At 35.8% G+C, this 21806-nt stretch overlaps 1 protein-coding gene across 10 annotated transcripts in view; it reads left to right on the top strand.

The window, feature by feature from the left end:
- MEF2C (myocyte enhancer factor 2C) overlaps positions 1–21806 on the top strand; it is a 134655-nt gene that overhangs the window by 98766 nt on the left and 14083 nt on the right. For all 10 annotated transcript variants that reach the window (XM_052701501.1, XM_052701511.1, XM_052701507.1 and 7 more), the window contains 3 exons: positions 6345–6531; positions 7324–7371; positions 21466–21638. In XM_052701501.1, coding sequence (XP_052557461.1) covers positions 6345–6531; positions 7324–7371; positions 21466–21638 — 408 coding nt within the window. The remainder of the gene's footprint in view (positions 1–6344; positions 6532–7323; positions 7372–21465; positions 21639–21806) is intronic.

The following is a 21806-nucleotide window of genomic DNA, read 5'->3' as shown; positions in this document are numbered from 1 at the left end:
ACTGAAGGGTTACAGCTATTTGCTCGCTGCAGAAAAACAGACTGCATGAGAGCCTAATGGTAGGATTCAGACATGTTTGTGTGTTGGGGTGATTTTACAGCTTTGTCAGAGAATTTGCTTTGACCTCATCAGCATTTACTTAATGCTTTAACATGAGCTAAATTTTGTTTTAACCAAGTCAAAATTTCTAACCTTCAGTCATATGCCTTGCCAGATATCTAAGAGAAATAACTCTGCATGTGCTATTTTGTTTGCACAACACATACAGGGAAAAAAAAACTTGTGATTATGTTTAATAGAAAATTTATAAAACTGACAAAAAAATGTGGGGGTTGTGAAGATTATATTTGGCCCTTCTTCTGTGTGGAAGGATGAGCAATCCAAAGAATTACCTTGGTCCAAAAAGCATCTGAATTTACAGTGTTAACTGTGTTCTTTTAGAAAAGATTATTTGGGTGTGTTTACTGTTTATTCCCATGTGAAAGTTGTGTGTTTAACTCACAGAGAGGATGTCTTCTCACCCAAAATGACGAAGTCATACCCGTTATGCTGCTCAATTGTGCATACAAAATGTGATAGTTAAGCTGAAGACACATCTTAGCGATGTTCTGATTCTATTTCACGCAGTGTACATTTTTTTTCCATTAATTCTCAATGTAAAAAATTTTCACTCGAGCTAACTAGAGTCTGGTGAAGTTCCCACATCATGGCAAATACATCTTTGGAAAAAAAAAGAATAAATGAATAAATAAATAAATAAGATTTTTCATGGAGGCCAGAATGGCACCAGATGTGACAACTGAGCATTTGGAATGACTGGCTAAGAAATCCCAAAATGTACATGAAATGTCAGGGAGGTATAAATATATATTTAATCTTCTTGCCTCGCTTTTTATTTGCTACACTGCTATAGGTATTTTTCTCCACAAAAGAGTTGTCATAGCTGTCACCATGAGTTTGATTTCTCAGGATGGAACTCAGTTTGACAAACAGTGATTGCAACATTTAGACTGACTGTTATAAGCTTATATGCTTCACCCTTTTTCACATCAAAATCTTGGCAATCATCATTTCTTTGTTTTTTCAAGGATGACCTGTGCTTTTTCAAATCAAAGTGACAACATTTTCAATCAGATAGGATACAACTAAGTTACCTTTTAATCTTTGAATATGTTTTGAGATGGCTCTTGAGATCTCCTGTTTCTCTCATGCATTTTCTCTTTTCTTGAGACAAAGCAATGAATATTACTATTAAAATCTAAGCTATGAAAAAGAGCACCTCGTAAGAAAACTCATTTCTAATTGACGGTGAATTTTAACACCATTCTTGCCTTCTAAGTATTTGGGAAAATCACCTTTTCTAGAAAAATGAGAAAGTTCAAGGAATTAGAAGCAATACAGTCAATATACATTGTACATCACATTGATCCTCCAAAAAAAAAAAAAAGAAAGAAAGAAAAAAAAAGAAATATCTTTCTAGCTGTTTTCATTAAATCTAACTATTTGATGTCAAATGAAATCGTGGCTTGGCTCTTAACTTGCTGACTGCAGTGGTTTCCTAGGCTAGATTTTGAATATAGTTTATCTTCCTACGTTACTGGGATGTAACCAGGTGCAATACTTTATTTTTTCATGAAATGGATTCATAAATGCTTCAGAGATACAGAAATGAAAAATGCTATCATTTCTTTCTTCGAAGAAAAAAAGTATTTTTCTTCATATGAGACAGAATATACCTTCCCTGGATACTTCGCATATACCTCAAGGCCTGTGTGCTCCATCAAACTGCTTACCACAAGAGGAACCAGTAGGCAGTGTCCCCAGTGCAACAGGATCTCCTTTTCTTAGCATTAATTGAGATCCAGTGGGCAGAATGGAGTTCAAAGTTTGTACATAACTGAAAATTGTGTTTAAAGGACACCAACTTTAACTGTACAATTCAGTGTAACTTCAGGAAAGTCAGAGCAATTACATTCATTTACTTGTGAATATTAAAACTGACTAAGAAAGTTGGGGGGAAGAAAGCAAAACTGAATGAAAAGTCAACAAGTCATGTCATTAAATCATTATTTACAAAATATATAGAACAATTCACTGCCTCTGCCTGGTCTTGTAAGAGACCAAAGCTGTTGCCAAATGAAAATAAAATTGGCTTTCCCTCCTAACAGCAAAGGCCAATAATGTTTCCTCAGATAATTTTCTGGGGAAAAGCATTTATATTGTTCTAAAACATCTGATAATAATTACACACTTATTTGTAGTTTTCATGAGTGATGATAGCAGAGGAGACAGAAATAGTCTCCTAGAAGGGGGCTGTAAATGTCTCTGCCTCTAAATAAATGCAAGTCCAGTTGAACAAGGGAGAGGGAAAAGACATTATTTAGCACAGAATATTTGGCCCATTAATTTTCAAGGGTTATGAGTATCCAACATTTTGCTTTGCCCAACACACTTCAGCTTGTGGAGTTCACATCTAACATAGTGCAGGCAGGCTCTTCCCTTTCAAGTGAGCAGTCTGCTCTCTTCAATGATTTTGTTCAAAGGAGAAAAGACAGTGGAAAAAAAAAAGAAGCAGCATGTGACAAGCTGAATACATGTTAAGGGCAAAGCCATGCCTGTGTTAGTAAATGAACAACAAAGAGCACTCTAAGACACTTATCTCTGCCTCAGAGTGGATTGTTTGACAGTTCCTGGCATTCTTCTGGCACAGGCCAAATACTGCTCTTCCAGACTGATTCTTAGCTCTATTTGGTAGTTAGCCCAGGCCAGGAACAATTCCCAATTGTCAGTTTGTATGTAGCCATGATGTTTTTGAGGTTGAGAAAGTTTAATAATGTGGACGTGTACTGCCCTGTGGCCTTAGATGGCCTTAGTTCCTAGGCACATTTAATTTACTAATATAGATATTACGCAAGTGCATCATAAGCTTTAATATCCATCAGGCCTCACTGGAATAGATATGCCCTGTGACTTACCAAGAATGACTGGGGAATCTATAATAGGATGCAGTTCTTGGAGGACATACGAGACTACAACAAAATTTGAGAAACTAGAGGAAAACTGCAACTAGACACTTACTGCTTAGAACTTGTGCTTATCTAAACCACATTCCTTCTCTAACCTTTGACTACTGGTAAGAAAAAAAAGTTGCTATATCATAGACTACTGTGTGTTGCAGTGTGAAGGAGGATAGAGCTAACTGACCTTGCACTGATAGAGCTGCCTGTGTAATATCCATAAACAATTGTAAGTACATCCAGATAGTAGAAAAAAATGATAAAAATGAAGCCATTACATACACAGAAATAATAGTTGGTTGTTTTTTTTTTTAATTTAGCTAGTTTAAAAAAATGTTTTCAAAATGACGAAAAGAAAGCTAAGTAACTGTTTCCAAAATGTTTGTATGACTAAGTGATGACTAGTGATAGTGGCAGCCACAAGAGAAAACAAGTCCAGGGCTGTTTTGTTCTATACCAGTGGAGAAAACTGAAGATTCCAAATTTTGAAGTGTTTTAGACATTGAAGAGAGAGAATAAAGACACAAGCAGATGAGCCTGATCATAAACTGAGTGTCTTGTGATTTGCATTTGTTGAAGGGTTTTACTTGGCATAGATGGACATATGTCAAGATAAGGAAAACAAGAAAACAAGTTAGGAAGATAGAGCCAATAGCTATCTACCTAGGCTCAAAGGGAAGATTTCACAGATCTTCTGACAGCAATGAAGAGGACAGAGCAAAGTGATCCCCAGTGAGTGGTACTTTATATAGCATAGGATGGCACTCAAGCAGCTAAGAACTGTTTAAAGCCTTCGGAACTGGAAGCCAGATTATGTCCCCAAAGCAGCAAGACAGAGAGATCACCACGGCAGTGAATGTTACAAGAGGCTCCATGTGGTCTTATTCATGTCTCACATCGGACTGGATGTGAAGATGTCAATCTTTGTGTGGATTCAATTGTTAAATCTGTTTGAAAAGGCAGAAAACAGCAGCAGCAGCTAACTTTGAGCTCCAGAACCAACTCTTAACTGAGCGGCCCAAGTTTCTGCTCTTTCTTACGTGAAATTTGGGAACTTACCAGATCAGTTTCTAGCTAATGAAGATAATGTTTTGCTTCAAAAATAAGAGACTAATAGGACATTTAAGATTATGCAAAGCCAGTTTCTAGGGAGCCAAAAATCATTATAATGACATAAACTGACACCCCTTGAGCAATGTGCTTTGTAACTTTTCCTTTGAAATACAAGCCACACATGCAGCCAAAGAGTGGAACATCAACAAAAAGATGTATGCAGGCAAAGAAGGTTGCTCCTAAATTACAATAATTATTTTTGAATGTGTAGTCATTTTCTTCTCTTTTTCCTATTCAAGTAACAAACAGTAGGTTTCAGGATCTCCACGTAGACCTAGCAGCAGGTATAGTTTTACATATGAGTGAGATTCTCATTATACTTATCCTTCCCTACACGCCTCTACTTAAATCCATCAGCTTTTCTAAAACATGGCCATTGAGGTGCACCTCAGCTGCTTGTACAAAGAGAAGGAATTTGTCTGAGGAGTCGTGTTGGCAAGTCTTTCCACCCAGGTGCCCTAACTGATCTTGGCCATTATGGAAAAGAGAAGCCGTCTCACAAAAACCAGGCCACAGGCCACAAAGTGGGTTTCAGAGCTAAATTAACACCTTGAAATAAGTCCCAAAGCATTTGTGTAACGTATCCTTCGCATCATGCTCTGTACTAAAATCTTTATGTGTGTTTCTGTGGTTAAGCAAAATGATTGTTATATATTTAGAGCAAATTATATCTGCCCCCAGAAGGAGGTGGGTGGGTGCAAAAAGAAAACAGCAACAACAAAAAATACAAGTGCAAGGATAAAATTAATCTGATGGCCAGTGCTGTAATACTCAGGGCACAGACAACAGATCTGACCAGCCAGAGAAGATCCATGTGGGTGGCACAAGACCAGGGTATCTCTGCTGCCTAACACAGCAGATTATATGTCCAGTTCTCAACATTCTCTCGCCAGATCCTTGAAAACTTATTAGTATTATCAGCTGCCAGTAATGAAATTAAAATCTGTGAACTCCTCTCTCTGAAGATGTTACAAGCCTGGTTTAAAGACAGTCTTGAAGAATTAAGACTCTTGAGTAAGACAAGATTTTCAAATGGCAAATTAAAGAGTACTTTGTTTGCATTAAGGTATTTTAACATTTAAAATGCTGTCAAGCAACCCTAAGAAAGCTCTCCTTTAAAACAAACAAACAAACCCGAAGTTAATTACTGAAAACAAAACAAAAACAGGTAAATTAAACATGGAGTCCTAGTGCACTTGAGTGATACCAGAATCAAAGATTTTAAAGAAATTCAGTGAAACCTCACCCAAGAAAATCAACAAATCCAACAAATCAACCAAGAAGGCCTGAGATTGGCTTTCTGAGAGCATTTTGAAAATCACATTTTATCCCCTCATACCCTCTATCAGACATAGAATTGGAGTAGTTCATAAGTTTGCTTATTTTTGAAAAGGATTCTTCATAGAGAAAAGGCTTGAGAGAGGCTGCTGCCTTCAAAAGTGACAACAGTGTTTTGGAAAGACTTCTCCAAACACACATAGACATGCATGCAAAGATAAAACAAAAACAATCCAAGTAATTTCTGTATTTCTTATGTTCCTGTATTTGATACCTGTGCCTAAGTAGAACTTTTTATTTTAAGCCCTTCCTAAGCTTAGATATAAACACAAAAACACATCATTTACTGTGTTGGTAGCTTTAACATTTCAAGATCATTCTGATTGCTTAAGCAACATAAGATGAAATAAAAGCTTTCCCTTTTGCATTCCACCTCTTCTAATTTTTCTCCATGCAATGAAGTCATCATAATCATCCATCTTTGATCTTGCAGTCATCTGTGACACTAGATTAAGATATCACAAGTGAACAATAACGACTTCACTGAATTAAAGAAAAAGAGAATTAGATTCATAAGGCAGTGTTTTATTATTTTTTTAAAAAAGAAGAGGAAAAAGGAAAAAGAACAAAAAAGAAGAAGAAGGAGAAGAAGAAGGAGAAAAAGAAAGAGGAAAAAAACCCTAGAAAATCTTCTTGCAAAGCGGTCATGCAAGCTGCATTAAAGAAGGATGGAATTGTGATTTGAAAAATCACAAAATCACATTTAGAAGCCTTGGTAATTCTTTGAAACTCTTCACTTGACTGTTAATTGGGGGGAGCTTGAATATTTTAATCACCAACTACAAAATATTTGAACTAAATATAGAGTAACTGTACTCGAAGGCTGTTGTGCTTCTGTACTATTCTTGTCTTTGTTTCCCCTTTTTACTTGTACAGGCTGTTCCACCACCAAACTTTGAGATGCCAGTTTCTATCCCAGTGTCCAACCACAGCAGCCTGGTATACAGTAATCCAGTCAGCTCACTGGGAAACCCCAATCTTTTGCCACTGGCCCATCCTTCTTTGCAAAGAAATAGCATGTCTCCTGGCGTGACACATCGGCCTCCGAGTGCAGGTAACACAGGTAGGCTCCGTTTAGTCCTGTCTTCTTAAATTCTCTTTTATTGGCTGCCTGTGCACCTTAGGTCACTTTAAACTGTACTCTTAGAAACAAGAACTCCGTTTTTAGTAGTCATAACAGTTTGTCCAAAATTGCTGTGTTGAAGAATCAAAGGAACCAAATTTCTATTCCCAATTTAGAAAACAAACAAACAAAAACATTCTAAAAAGAGTTGAATATCGACTGAGATTAAGGGAAATCAATAAAAGATTAAATCGATAAATAAGATCTGCTGTTTCATAAAAAGGCAGCTTGTCTACTTAATTCATGCAGTAAGTCTCTACACCATAAAACTTAAAGGGGCAGGGGACAATGCATGGACAGTGCAAACAAGTTGAAGTAAGAAACTTAAATGCTCCAGTCTGGTGACAATGAGGGCTCATCACTAAACAGGATAAGGGTGAATTAAGTTAATTCAGTGTGCCTGACTGGAGCAACATCAACATCCTTAAGAATACTGGGTTCAAAGAATCATTTGAGGTTTCCAAGTTCAAAGGGAAATTTGTGAAATCCTTAGAATGACTTTCAACGAAAAGCTGCAGAAATTAAAGTAAAAAGCTATGCAAATAGATCTGATAGCATCTGAGCTAAACTCTGTTTTGTGACTCTGGGCGTGATCTGATGCCCTCTGAAGTCATAGATACAGAGAGAGAAACAGCAGTGCATATGGGAGCAGGTCATTTGCAGTCAGAGAACATTTTGAATGTTTGCCTATTATAGTTTATTGTACTCACTTGTAATATTTCAACCCTCTAGGTGGCCTGATGGGTGGGGACCTCACTACCGGTGCAGGCACCAGTGCAGGTAAAGAGAAAAGAACTTGTATTTATTTTTCTAATTGAAGAGAGGAATTCCTCCAAAGGCTAAATCCTAAAATATCTTCCATATTGGAGATCAGATATTCGTTTATTTTCCCCAGCTGGGTAGTGGAGGGTTGGTAATTGTGCTTTAAAAAGTTTGTTTTCTTCAGTGTTGAAAATCTTGTAGTTCAGCAAATTCCACAGACACAAGTGTCTATCTTTCTTCGCAAGAGCCTTTCCATAGAAGCTTATAGGATCTCTGGACTGGGTGATCAGATGAGATTCCCACTGAGGCCAGTGTCTGAAACTTTGACCATTTATAAGTCACAGGGAGTTTTGTCTTTGACTTAGTGGAACTGAGTTCACTATTGAATTTCTCATTAAACTTTCATCTCCTGAGCACAGATTTGATTTCAAGCCCAGGTTTAAGACCACTTCTGATCTTTGAGATCTGTTAGCATTCTCTTAAATAATCAAAACCTAACAACTTAGTTTTACGTTTGTGTTTAAGTGCTTTCGGACATTGCAGGGAAAAGGATTTCCCATATAATCACGAAAGGGAAAGATGAGCCCCTTTAATTCTGTTCCTATGAACCCAATGAGAGCTGTAAGGACTGTTAAGGTCGGTATAACCAAAGCAGCGTTGTCACAGTCCTATTTGCTGAGCAAACTCAGTAGTTTGTTCACAATGTCAGTGATGTTGCATTATTACAAATATAGATTACAAAAGACAACAGCAAGATTTCCATTTCAATTTTAGAAGTAAGCACATAAGTTTAAAGAAAATAAGTGGAGTTTTTACATGGAGCATATTTCATGTTACTGAGTTAACTGCTTTCATAACGGCAGGGGAAAATAGTTGAAAGATCAGTTCTGTGCACTGTAAACCAAGGCCAATATATTTCCTGATTCTAACACTCTATTATAAAATGACTTATATAGAAATTCTGGATATAGCAATCTTCTTTCTTCTTGGCTCTTATCATCCTGCTTTAGACCACCCCCTTTTATCTTCACACATAGATGAGTAACAGATGTTTGTGTGATGCCTCTGTAGTAAAATGGAAACTGCAGTGTATCAAAAGACTGCTTTAAACACATGCTGATGCTTTGAGAGGTTGTTTTGTATTAATTTAGCAGTGGCATAGCAAACCAGGGGAACTTAGGTGTTAGTATCCTTTGTCAACAAAAAAAGAAAATACAGTAAGCATGATAGTTTTGTTAATTATCTTTTGTGTGAAAAAGATAAAGAAATATTTGTTCTGGTTCTTATTTTGTCTGCTTTTGTTTTTTTTGGGTTTTTTTGTTGTTTTTTTTTTAATCTCATGTATAGTAGGAACTTAAAGAGTGACAGCAGAGGAAGTCAGATAATAATTTGATTGCCCTATTAAGGGGCTCCCTCTACTGTTTTTTTAAGAAATATCATTGTCTCATTCCTGGTTTCTCTGTTTCTTTAAAAAGATGTTGGAAAGCAATTAGCAAAAGCAATGTCTTCTTCTAAAAGAGGCACATACTAAACTAAAAGCTCATCAACACATGCATTTGGTGAAATAATCTTCATGTTTAATAAAATCTGTATATCAACATGCTAGCTTAAAATGTTTTTTCTTTTTAAATACATTATTTTCTTGAAAATATATTAAAAGCATATATAAGCATAGTAAGAGGGATTGCTTATTTCTCACTAACTCAGAATTTGCATCTCCTGCATGAAATGATATGCACTAAGCTCTCAAGCAATCTAACTCAGGAGTAGGCATTTGATTTGAGGGGTATATATATTGGGAGCATTGCTGGGAATGCATTGTAAATATTTAATTGTATGAATAGTCTTTGCTCTTTAACTGGCAATAAGACTTTAAACACCATAAAAGAAGTGTTTTCCAGATCTCTTAGATGCAGAATAGGAGGAAGAATTTGATACAGGCCTGAAGGAAGATGAAAGGTCACTATAAGGTCAAATCCTCTGTCTTAGTTGCCTTATTCTACAATGACACTATTTTGGACAGCCCCCTCTCTTAAGGGGACAGAAGAATGAACATCAAAAGTTCTCTTTGTTCATCATTCTTCAAAAGAAACAGAGACCTCTGTGTTTTATTCTAATTGGCATCTTAGAAGCTGGTAGCATGCACATTATAAATTTGCATTTTTCTGCAGTGTCCAAAAATAGCATGTATTCAAAATAACATACTCCATGAAGAGGAGTCTATACAGTTTCATTTCTGTCACTACAAAATGAAACCACTCTTGACTGCTAACACCAGGCCTCAGTTTCTGCACTACTTTTACAAATCACGTTATTACAAATTATATCTGCAGCATCACAGATGGTAAAAGATTAGTTGAGCCTGTGTTTTGAAAACTATTATTTTGATGGGTTTGATTATTTTAAGTAATAACCCTGAAATAATTTACAATTTACCTGGGACTTACCAGAATATAAGAAAGGTGACTGTTTGTTTATTATCCTGCTTAACTAAATACCAGCAGTGGTATATTTAACTTAAACCAAGGTTATCTCAGTTTTGTTAAAGCAAGTTTACTCTAAGCCAAAACCTGATTGAATCATTTCTATCATGTGATAGTAGCAACTGCCAAAAAATTGGACTGAACTTCACATTTAGTGTATTTGCTAAATTACAGCAAAGTCAAACCAAAGGCTTTTGACTGAAAGAAAGAACAAGAACTTTTTGGACTCAAGTCAGTTTTCTGGATCAGTTACATTGTGGAGTCACATCCATCAGGTTTTTGCCGTAACTAACAAGAAAATAAGAAGTGGCGTGTGAGCAGTTTATTTAATGGACTGTGTGAAGTTCTTCTTAATTTTGGGGAGCAGATTTAGTCAATAATAAAACCAGCTAAATCAATAGTAATTTCACCAGAAATAAACAACAACTATGAAATTGAAATTTTAGCTCTGCAAATAATCTGTACTCAAATTTTATACAGTAATTCAGTATTTATCTAGAGTACTGATAAAAGATTTAAACTTCAAAAGTAATCAACAGTTTTAAAATCAAAATAGATCTGTATTGGAGAAAGTCTTTTTTTCTTTCTGTGTTTTAAGCTTTTGGTCTTTAAACTCACTGTATTTCAGATGAAGATATACTTTTTTTACTATGGTTTTCAGATTATGACATTTTTTATTTTATAATTAAGTTTTTTTCTGAACAGAATAAGGTCCAGTTAGGTCAGCAAAATTTCTTTAAATTTTAAACCACTATAAATAATAAAATCAACGTTAAAAAAATATATATATATATATATATAAGTTTTAAATCTAATGTGTTTATTATGCAGATTTTACTAGATTTTACTAGATTTAATTGTTTATTTGCTTTCTTTAATTTGTTTCACTATTCAGTTTCTTTGCAGCCTCCATCTTGGCATTAATATTAAAGAAGCAAGTTATTCGGAAGTACTTGAGGGTCTGAAAATGCTGTCAGTGTGTTGAGTGCTTGTTCTCTGTAACTGATACATCCTTAAGCTAACTTTAATTCTGTTCTTTAGAATCATTAGACACAGAAAAGATCAGCAGTGCATTTTTGATCATTCATCCTGGGTATTTCCAATAACTGAAACCCATATTCACGTATAAATTCAGCAGCTAGACATATCCTTCTCAAAATGGAGCACGAGCTAACAGTTGTCTTCACATCTGCTGAGAGCTTGAGGTCTTAGATTTACTTTCCAATGTTGCAATTTGCTAGTGCTTTTCTGCAGATTCTTCTCTTGACTGGGCTCTGGGTGAGCTTATTATATATTCTACTGGTATTGCAAGTCAAATATGCAACAGTCTTTTCTTTATTTTTTAATTTCCAAGCCCTCGGGAGAGATGCAATCTGGGTGGTATCATCTCAAAAAAAAGAAAAAAATCAATGATTTACTAAAAAGAAATAACTATCTGTCCAAATAAACCTAGAAGCAGTAGAAGCAGTACCAATTCTAATAAAGGAAAGTAAGTAAGAAAGGAAGAAAGAAAAGAAAAGAAAAGAAAAGAAAAGAAAAGAAAAGAAAAGAAAAGAAAAGAAAAGAAAAGAAAAGAAAAGAAAAGAAAAGAAAAGAAAAGAAAAGAAAAGAAAAGAAAAAAAAAAGAAAAGAAAAGAAAGAAAGAAAAGAAGAAAGAAAGAAAGAAAGAAAGAAAGAAAGAAAGAAAGAAAGAAAGAAAGAAAGAAAGAAAGAAAGAAAGAAAGAAAGAAAGAAAGAAAGAAAGAAAGAAAGAAAGAAAAGGGTTTTCAAAGGCACCTAATTCCATTTGTGTCTTTTGAAGTCTTAAATATAAATAAGCAAACTAGTACTAAAAAAAATGAAAATGTGAAGAGTTACTTAAATATTCTCTACTGCACTCTGAAATCATGCTTGGCATAGGCAAGAGAAGATAATTCTTAAGTATAAATGTGGAATAAGTTAAACAAACAAGTGAGCTTTGAACTATTATTTCCAAGCTGCAGTTTACAGGCGACCTGTTGGTACTTGGTCTGCTGAGGAGAACATGACAGTCACAAACCTTCCATTCTAGCTCAGTAAGTGCAGTTGCCACAAACCTCTCACCTAAGGATTGGGCAAGATGTGGTACAAAAGTATAGTAAACAGTTCCTGTTCAAGGAAGTGTACAGTCCAAAAGAAAGGACATGCAGTCATTCATAACAGAGTTCATGATGCAATAGTGCCAAACCCAAACAATAAGAAATCACAAATTGACAGGTTGGCTTAAAATCATGGAGGGGGAGATGAAAAGAAATGAAAAGCATAACGGTTTTTCTTTTCCCTTTTTCCACTCCCTGAATGCCAGTAGCAGTTGCTTTTCCTGCCTTTGTTCTGTATGAGGAGAATACATGATTCTTTTCAGTTCCGTATTGGTCTAAGAGTTGGTGTCTTACGGGAAGTACCTACAAGTATGAGATTGGAGATAAATGTGAGATTCCCCAGTGAGAACGCTGGAATCCTCTAATATGTACTATGAAGGAAACAGTTAATCTAATAGTACATGAATTTTGTGTCCATGTAATCAGTCAACACAAGACTTTACAAAACTAAGTCCTTTTCCTGCCCTAGGCAACTGATCTGTTTAATACAGCTTGTTCAGACTCTCTTCATACAGGTAAAACTCATGACAGTGAAACTTTTGAGTGTGAATTTGAAAGGATGGTTGTGCAGTCCACATAAAAGTCAGGCAAAATATTGCAGAGAGTGCTGAATGCATAAGTTAGATGTGTGTATTTTCAGCTGGCTCACATGACTTTGCCAAAGAGGTTCATGTAAGCTCATTCTTAGTAGACGTCACTGAAAATATGTGGAAATTTGGCCTGTGTTTTGTTTCCATCGGTTGTGTAAGTGTTGACTTAGTAATTTATTTAGTTATTCTCTGTCTCATCATCTCTATTATTAATGTCTCAATATTTGTATTTATAAAAAGACAGCTTGAAAGGATTGAAAGGGAGAAAGCCCTAAGTTCACATGCAATGAACAATAAAGTGAGTCATGCAAACTGTGATTTTTTATAAATGGGACTTAAAAGACAGGCATGATTGACTTCTTTTCCTATATGACAAGCAGTAACTAATATTCATCTAGAGTGATTTGGATTTTTAGATAAAATCATTTTCCTTGTGAAGTCAGTGGGAATATTTTTTTTTTCGCTTTCCATCCATGAGACAGGAATTCCTATGCTGATGGCATTTTTGTATGGCATTCTTGCTCTTTAGAACATCAACTGTTGCACACTGCAATCCGTATTCTTGTTCCAATTCATATCATATAAAAAGGCTTTGCACATCAGCAAACATCTGGATTCCATGTCTATCCTGAAAGAGGCAGTTGATGCCTTTAGGATCTGAAATGCAGCAGCAACATTGCTCTGAGAAGTAAAGCAAGAAATGCTTTTAACCTCCTGAAGCTGGGACCATGGCCACATGCAGAAGTTCCTGGCAGTATTAAGCTAATGTGACCTCTGCCCTTTAACTTTTAACATGATTCCCCAATTAAGATATTTGAGCCATAGATTCCAGTTGTCTTCCAAATCTCTGGCAAGTTGATTTTTCCCTTGATAACAGTTGGAACAGTTTCTGAGAAGTAAATGCCAGAGGAGACAGGGATCAGTTAATTACTGATCTTTTATTTGCATCTGCTTAAATTTCAGAACAAATCCAAGCAGTATTATCTGTGTGCAGAACACTTTCCTTTTGTGTGTATATTGGTTGTAATAACAACATAGGAAATTTAGAAAAATAAGGCTGTATCATTTGTGTTTAAAATACACAGTTTTGGGATTTTTCTGACATTTTAAACTATGCATTCATCATATTTAAGTAATTTTCCATTAGCAAAAATAGTCAATATAACATGTGGCTATATGCTTAAGAAGAAAAGAAAAAAAAAAAACATTAGTTTCTAAAATTTCTTAGGGGTACCAAGAAAGTACACTTTTAAATTATGGACTCTTTTTAAAATTGGTATTTCTGTTGTCCTGAAATACTTCTTATTTAAAAAAGCATTTCCTGTGAAACTATAATTTATTTCAAATGCCCAAAAAAACAAGGGGCTCATCATAAGCAAATGATTTTTCACAAGCAAGCAGTGTGTCAATTGCTCTCATGCAAGCAGTCAGGAGGAGTGAGCTCTTCCTAGGCTCATGTATTTTTCCTATGTATCGTTAGAAAATACTTTATTTTCCAGCAGTGTGGTTTTCCCTCTTGCATAAGTTTGTTCTTCCCTTTCTTCTCAAACTAGAACAGCTCACATTAAAAACAAAACAAAACAAAACAAAAAAACTGGTAATTGTGTATTTCTGCTTAGGCAGAAGTAGAATGGATCATTTTTTCAGCTTAGTGTAAAACATATATTTTTTTTTATGAACTAAGAATTAAGCTACTATCCTAAATGCAGGTTATCTCAGATCACACAATACATGCAAGATTTGTGCATCTTGCATGTATTGTGTGATCAAGCCTGTGCCACTTAGTGCAAGACTTTCAGAAAATGTGCCAGAGGCAGAGGTAGGCTAGCTCTTTCACCATGGCAATACACTTTCAAGTGGCTGTCTGGTCCGTAAGTCTTGTTTGGTCTTAAAAAACACGGTAATATTGCTCTGATGTTCATTAAGCAGTTCCCACCTTCTTGAACTACAGAAAGTGTAGTCTTTATAATGCACAAAACTGAGCACTCTGTAATTTTCTTAAGTGTTTTCCTCTTAAAATTCACTGCTTAGCTACTATGCTGCTTATCACACAGAGTCACAGAGTCACAGGAGTCAGAAGGAACCTCTGGAGATTGTCCAGTCCAGCTCCCTGTTAGAGTAGGTTGCCTACAGTAGGTTACAAAGGAAGGCATCCAGGCGTGTCTTGAATATTGCCATAGAGACTCCACAACTTCCTTGGGCAGCCTGTTCTGGTGTTCTGTTTCCCTCACAGAAAAGTGTTTCCTGTGTTCCAATTTGTGTCTGTTACCCCTAGTCCTCTCACTGGTCCCATCCTCTTGACTGTCGTCAGTTAGGTGTTAGTAAGCACTGATGAGATCTCCTCTCAGCCTTCTCTTCTCCAGGCTCAACAGTCCCAGGTCTCTCAGCCTTCCCTCATAAAGGTGATACTCCAGGCCCCAAATCATCTTTGTAGCCTGCCTCTGATCTCTATCCAGTAGTTCTCTGTTTATATGAAGATTCAAGATAAACAAGATTATGTGAAAAACTTGTTTTTCAACATAACCGTGGATGCTGACAATTAACTTCATTTGAACAAAACTGTATTGTGAAACTGGAAATAAGTAAAACAATACAATTGGAGGTAAAGATATAGGAAATATAGAACTTTACACTGAAGCTAATATTAAGCATATTGACAATACTTCAAAATCAAAAAACACAAGCAGGATCTGGAGCTGGGCTGCCTATTGCTTTCCTTTTGTGTTGAGGAAGCAGAAAGGACTAAACACAATTGTATCAGCCTGACAAAGGCAGAGCACTCTTCCTCCTTCCCAGTGTATGCAGATCTTGAGACAGATCTTTGCTGCTCATGTCATATAGATACTCCTGTTCCAGTGATTGCAAGGAGGAAGTCCAGAGCTGTGCTGATATATCTGCCTGCAGCTTGGGAAGCTTCACTGCAGTAAGAAATGTTTTGAAAGGCTGCTTGCTCCTATATAGGCAGCCACAGGCTAATCCTGTAGCCAGGTGCCATCTTTGCATGTACCACATTAAGGTGTCAACTACTAGCATAGGCTGAAGTGGCAGAATATTTAGTGTGAGAGCTTCTTTAGAAACATTCAAATATGGATCTTAATATAACAACAAAACATCACGTCAGCATTAGAGATCAGGTTGGTTTGCAGTGTACTTAGCTACACATTTGGCCAAGCAGTAAAATATTTGCATGAAATTTAGTGCTCAGAACGCTGTTCTCATGGTCTTTCATCCTGCATGGTAATAAACCCATCTATCTCTCCATTTGGCTGAAAAAGTATCTCAGGTTTCTTCTGTTCAGGACTGATGGCCCTAGATTTCCAGAGAGGTGATTTGCAGCATTTTCTGTAGTGTCAAGGCTCTCTTATTATTGTCAGCTTCTCCCTGAGAAGGATCCTCTCTATCCTGAAGGAAATCTGAGCCTACTTGCTGCAGGAGGGGATACACGTGTCCTTTTCAGTAATATTTGTGAGCACCTGCAAATACTCTAAGCAGACTAGATTGTACGCGTGTTACAAATTTTAGATGGCACTTGTGCCAGGGTTAGAAATTAATTCTGACTGCTTCATCCACATAAGGTGGCTGGCAGTAGTCAGTGTGGAGATATAAAGAGAAGCAGTTGGTTTTCATATCCTTTATGATGGCAAGCAAGCTTCTTCAGCATTGCGGGGACAGGGAGCTGGGGATGGGGGATGAGGACGAGGTTCCTAAGGTGCCAGCCAGGTGCAGGGCATCCAGAGCTGTGGCAAAAGGTGCATGGAAGTATGTTTTGTAAGCTGCATTTGTCTCAGTTCACTCCCAGTAATTCCATTAAGAAGGTACAGTAAAGTAGTGTTGTGGGAATGGAGAACTACTTTACTGTAAAAATTTTCTTTTTTCTGTGTGAGCTTGTCTGCATTTTGGTTTCCTTCTGCCACTTCCCGCTAGTAAAAATCTTGTACTGTGACATGAGTAGCACACAACACTTCAGAACCTTCAAGTTATCTTCTAAAAAATTATGTGTAGGTGAATAATCAGTGCAGCTTCCTGCCATAAGTGCATTAGTGTTGGTATCATTTTTGTTAGAGTGCTAAATAATAGCCTGTTCCAACAGTGTGTGTGAGTTAAGAAATTATACACATAAGATGTAAAAAGAGAAAAGGAACCTGTTCCTTGCCTTTCAAATACTGTTAGGTACAATTACCATTCTTCTAAGAAGAGGAAAATAAAGCAAGTGAAGAGTGCACAACTGAATTTAAAATTAGCAAAATGCCTATTACTGCATTGATTCTTTTTACTTTTTTTATTTATCTTTTTACATTTTAAAGTCCAAGCTAAATCCTATCCTAACCAAATCTCGTATTTATGTAGATTCATTCTAAATTTAAGATTTCTTCTGAGAAGCTTGGTGGACAACAACAGTGTCATATATGTAATGTACATATTTAGCATAACCCACCAAGAAACAGGTAACCTCCATGAGATGGAAAGCAAATATTCCTGGAAAGTGAATATTCTTAGTGCAATAATTATGATAATTTTTGTGTGTAAGAGCAAATGATTGTTGAGAACTTGAAATTACCATCAATACTTATCAAAAACAGTTCAAAAATCTGAAGGCCCTTATTAAAATTAATGGGGGTATGCATTCCAGGTACCCAAAGATCAACCCATACAGTGAGTGAAATGCTTTAAAGTAAATGAAAGAAAGATGATTGTGAGTCTTGCTCTTAGTACTTCTGAGACTGAGACGGAGGTTTTGTTCATTCATTATATTTTTGTATCTTTGAAATAATAAATTAAAAAACCAAGTAGGAACTTGACAGGATCAAGTCTTCAAGAAATCAGGATGCAAAAATTTTCCAATTTTTCAAGAATTTGAGACTTGGAATCATGACGCTGCTGATGTGGAAATAAATAATTCACTCTTCATTTGTTTTACTTTAACACATGGAAAGCCTCCTTTCTTAAATGCTCCCTTGAGGAGCGTTGCCCTAACTCTGAGAACATCAATAATTACAACCACTTTGCTACAACTGCAATGCCAGTGACAAAACTTTGAAGGAGGAGAGATAAATTTTGCTCCTTATCCTGTCTCAAATAACTTGTACCTTGCTCCTATCCTTAAATTGCTGCAAAATTGAAGTGACAATTTAAGATATTAGTGCATAAATTTGCCGTATGGGCAGATAGCATACTAATATATTGGTTTTTTAATTTGTATTGACTTACTAGCTAGTAGCACATAAAGCTAATTTTTTTCTGGATTTTTTTTTTTAAAGTAATTTTGTAGGGATTAGTCATGCAGTCTTTACTTGGACAGAATTTCCTCTAAAGTCAGTGGCACTTATGCCTAGCTGCAGAATGTGGGAACATGACCAAGAAGAGCATTCTATGCTTAGAAGGCATTTGTCTATATATTCTGCCATTTTTGTCCCAGTACAAAGTCTGGCACTGCGTTTCATGACACACGCTGCTCTGTGAGTTCTATCTAAAAACAAGCTCTTTTCTGTGTAAAACATTGTTACTCTTTCAAATCAGTATAACAAACAACAAGAGGAAAAATAATTTTCTCTGAAAACTTTTTTGAATTGAAAATGCTTTCAATTTACAAATTGTGACATATGCCCCTTAAAACTTGCACGTCTACTGTTTTTATTTTCATTATGCGTTACAAATCATATCCGTAATGTTTTTAAATGTTCAATTCCAGCAAAAATATGGCTTTTAACCGAATAAAAATGTAAAGCCAACTTGCTCTAAAATCCATCTGTTTTTCATTTTCTTATAATCTATAATCAGGAAATCCATTCATACATGACATGTAATTTCTCCGCTTTCAAGTGGATAGTGGAATGTGATGTTCTGCATACAGTCACATCTAAATTGATAATTGTCCAGGCAGAGCGTAATTTTAAAGTATAGGATGAAGGAAGGCTTAATTTGTATATTAGAAGTCTCGTGCATTTTTTTTTTTTTTGCCTCTGCATGTAAATGAGACTGTTCAGTTTGGTGGATTTATCTGAAGGTGGGACAGCTGCCTCAGAACAGGCCAGGGCTTTCTGAGTAAAGAGGATACAGTTTAAAGAGCTGGTTTAAATGCAGACTCTTCTTAACAGTAAACCACACGCACACATTCATCGTTGATTTTCAAATGATGGGTTTCTATATCACTGGTTTAAGGTCCACAGTCTTGCATTCCTGTATCCACACAATACCAAAAGAATAACAGTTTGGTGGCTGGAAAGAGGAACAGTTATTATATGGCTCCAAAATGCTAGCTACCATAATATGCCATGAACAGCAGAAATCTGCTGGTGAAGAGAAGATTACAGTAGTGCTTAAAAATAATTTGATGTTCTAAAAATATAAATACAAGAAATGTTATCACTGTTCAAAGTACTCATAGGTAAATATAAAGGTTTGATTGAAGTTCCTGAAGATAAAGGTGCCTCTTCTGAAAAGAGCCCTTTCTTTTTCTTAATTTTGACAAAAAATTATATGAAGTAAAATTTCTACAGAACACTGTTGGTTTTTTGTTTTTTTTTTCCTTGTAATCTTTGCAATGTAAGGATTTTTTTTTTTTTTTCTGTAGTCATAGAAAAGAACATATAAAGTGTGCTGTTTCATCAAATATCTCTGGTTGCATATTGCAGAATAAAGTAGCTGCATGAAAATTATGCTTATTCAAACAGCTTCATTTTCACTTTCTGACCAGGTTCTTGTCATACAACAGATTTCACGAGGTAGTTTTACTTCCTGCTAATGAAATTTCTCCTCTATGAAACCAGTACCAGAGAAATTCTGATTTTGCTTCAGTTTCTTCTGTTGATCACTTCTCCATGTAAATGTTTTGCAGTATTCAGTTTGTCTTAGATGAAGTTCTTAAAGGTGCTGTAGTTTCTAAAAGAAAATATTCTTGTATATTCCAAATATCCCTTCTAAATCCACTGCCTTTAACAATGCATAGCATTAATTAGAGCATAATATGGAGCATATCTGCACTTAGAGCAATTGTTCATTTGTTAAAAAGGCTGCTGACACAAAATAAAACTCTCATCAGAGTTCTCCTATTTTAAATTGATAAGATTGAAATATAGTCTTTTAATAAACTCATTTTTATCTCACTAACTGTAACTTACTCTTATTATGGAAATACAAAACTGATTGGGCGTAAAGAACACTTCTATTAAAAATCTCTGAATTTGTTCGAGTGCTTCTAGGTTTTGATCAATTATTGATTGATTATTTGACTAATTATTTTTTGCAAGACTTGTGAAATTGTTACAGCTTGGCCAGAAGAGTGGCTAAAGGTACCTGAAGAATATGGAAGTCAAGCAATTTAATGATACTTTTCATGCTGTTCCAAGCATAACGTTCACAATTCAGGGTTTTCTGGAGCCTGAAGGGGTTTTGTGTGTAAGAGCCTTTGACTGATTTTGCTTTGGTGGATTTTCTGATCTGGTAAATACAATTGGTCAGCGTGCTTGCAAATTAAAAATATAGTTTAATGTTAGTCACACTTGGACACATATTATTCTAACTATAAAGCTGATCCATTCTCCTTTACTGCCTCTTTTTGACTTCCTTACAAATTTCTCAGATTTAGTCCCATAATCCATTCATGTCCAATAGGGCTGTAAGCACCACTCAATGTGAAAAAGTGAGATACTGTAGTTCTTGCTTTTGGAACTACAGAGGAAATTATGAAGGTTCAGGACACCTGACTCATGGGCCTGCTCCACACTCATTAATTATTGCTGAAAATTAAAGATGAGCCCCAAACAGAAACTCCCTAACATTTACATTTACTTTCTTGGTATTTGTCTGTGAAAGCTTTCTCTTCCTGAATCAACTCTCTTATTATGACTGGGCAATTTCTGGATTTCTCTTGACCATTAGAGAGAGAATTACAGTCATTTTTTTTTCTCCAGACTTTATGGGTAGCAAATGAAATTTAATGGGTAGAAAAGAAAGATCTCATTTTTAGTGGCATGGTAGGTGTCAGTAATAGTACTGAAACACAATTGTCAATACCATTTAGTGAGAGAAAGAAACTCCCTTTTGAAGAAAAAGAAAGAAAGAAAGAAAGAAAGAAAGAAAGAAAGAAAGAAAGAAAGAAAGAAAGAAAGAAAGAAAGAAAGAAAGAAAGAAAGAAAGAGAGAGAGAGAGAAAGAAAGAAAGAAAGAAAGAAAGAAAGAAAAAAAAATGAATGAAAGAAAGAAGGAAATAAAAAAAAGAAGCATTTGCCTGTCAGAATTCCTAGGGCTTGCAGAAAGCAGCAAGAGATGAAGATGAAAGATAGGGAGGCATTTTCCAAATAAGGTTATGCTCTTGTTCTCATTGACTTTAGTGTTGACAGAATCAGGTCCAAAAACTGTGGTGAGGGAGCACAAAAAACATTTGAGAATCTTCCTAGTCCTCCCCCTGCCTTTTCTGGAAATTATAGCCTCACTATACTCATCCTTTGTTTAAAAACAAAACAAAATCATGAACTGGAAAGGGCTGAGTCAGGCAAGGCAGAACCCTCCATAGTTGTCAAGAAAATGCAGTGTGGCTTTGACTTTATTTAAGCAGTAAGATTCTCTGAAACTCCTGATTCTCTTTTAAGGAACAAGTAAGATCTTGGCCATTTTGAGCAGATAGTATATTGTGCTATGTAATATCATGGTAAAGAGAGTCGTGTAATGTCATAACTGCAGCATATCACTGGATGTCACCTGCCATGAGAGAAAGCTTACTTACTAACAACTTATATTTGTTTCAAACATGGTGCATGTTGGTTTTTTGCTGCAAAGATACAATAAGTAGCACAATTATTTACCTTGAACTGTAGTATTGGAATGTTTTAATGTTTAGTACTAAGAAATATGTTTGAGTTTATAATCTCTCTCCCTTACTCTTTTCATTTTCTGTTTTGTTTTGCTTTGTTTTGTTTCTAAATAGGAAATGGTTATGGCAACCCCCGCAACTCACCAGGTCTGCTGGTCTCACCTGGCAACTTGAACAAGAATATGCAAGCAAAATCTCCGCCTCCAATGAATTTGGGAATGAACAACCGTAAACCAGATCTCCGTGTGCTTATTCCACCTGGCAGCAAGAATACAATGCCATCAGTGGTAATGTATTTTAAAAGCCTTTTTTTTAAAATCTCCTTCAGATAAGATATTTAAGAATTTCAAGGCCTGCTAACCCAACTAAAAAAAGTAGAATAACATTCCACATTCTTGCTTTTTTGATCTTTCTGTCTGGCTTTATGGCTTGACATCAAACTAAAGATTTAGGCA

Source organism: Tympanuchus pallidicinctus, unplaced genomic scaffold (assembly GCF_026119805.1).
Source record: "Tympanuchus pallidicinctus isolate F22 unplaced genomic scaffold, pur_lepc_1.0 scaffold4, whole genome shotgun sequence".
NCBI lineage: Eukaryota > Metazoa > Chordata > Aves > Galliformes > Phasianidae > Tympanuchus > Tympanuchus pallidicinctus.
Note: the sequence above shows the minus strand (reverse complement) of the source record. Positions and strands in the feature narration are given on the sequence as shown.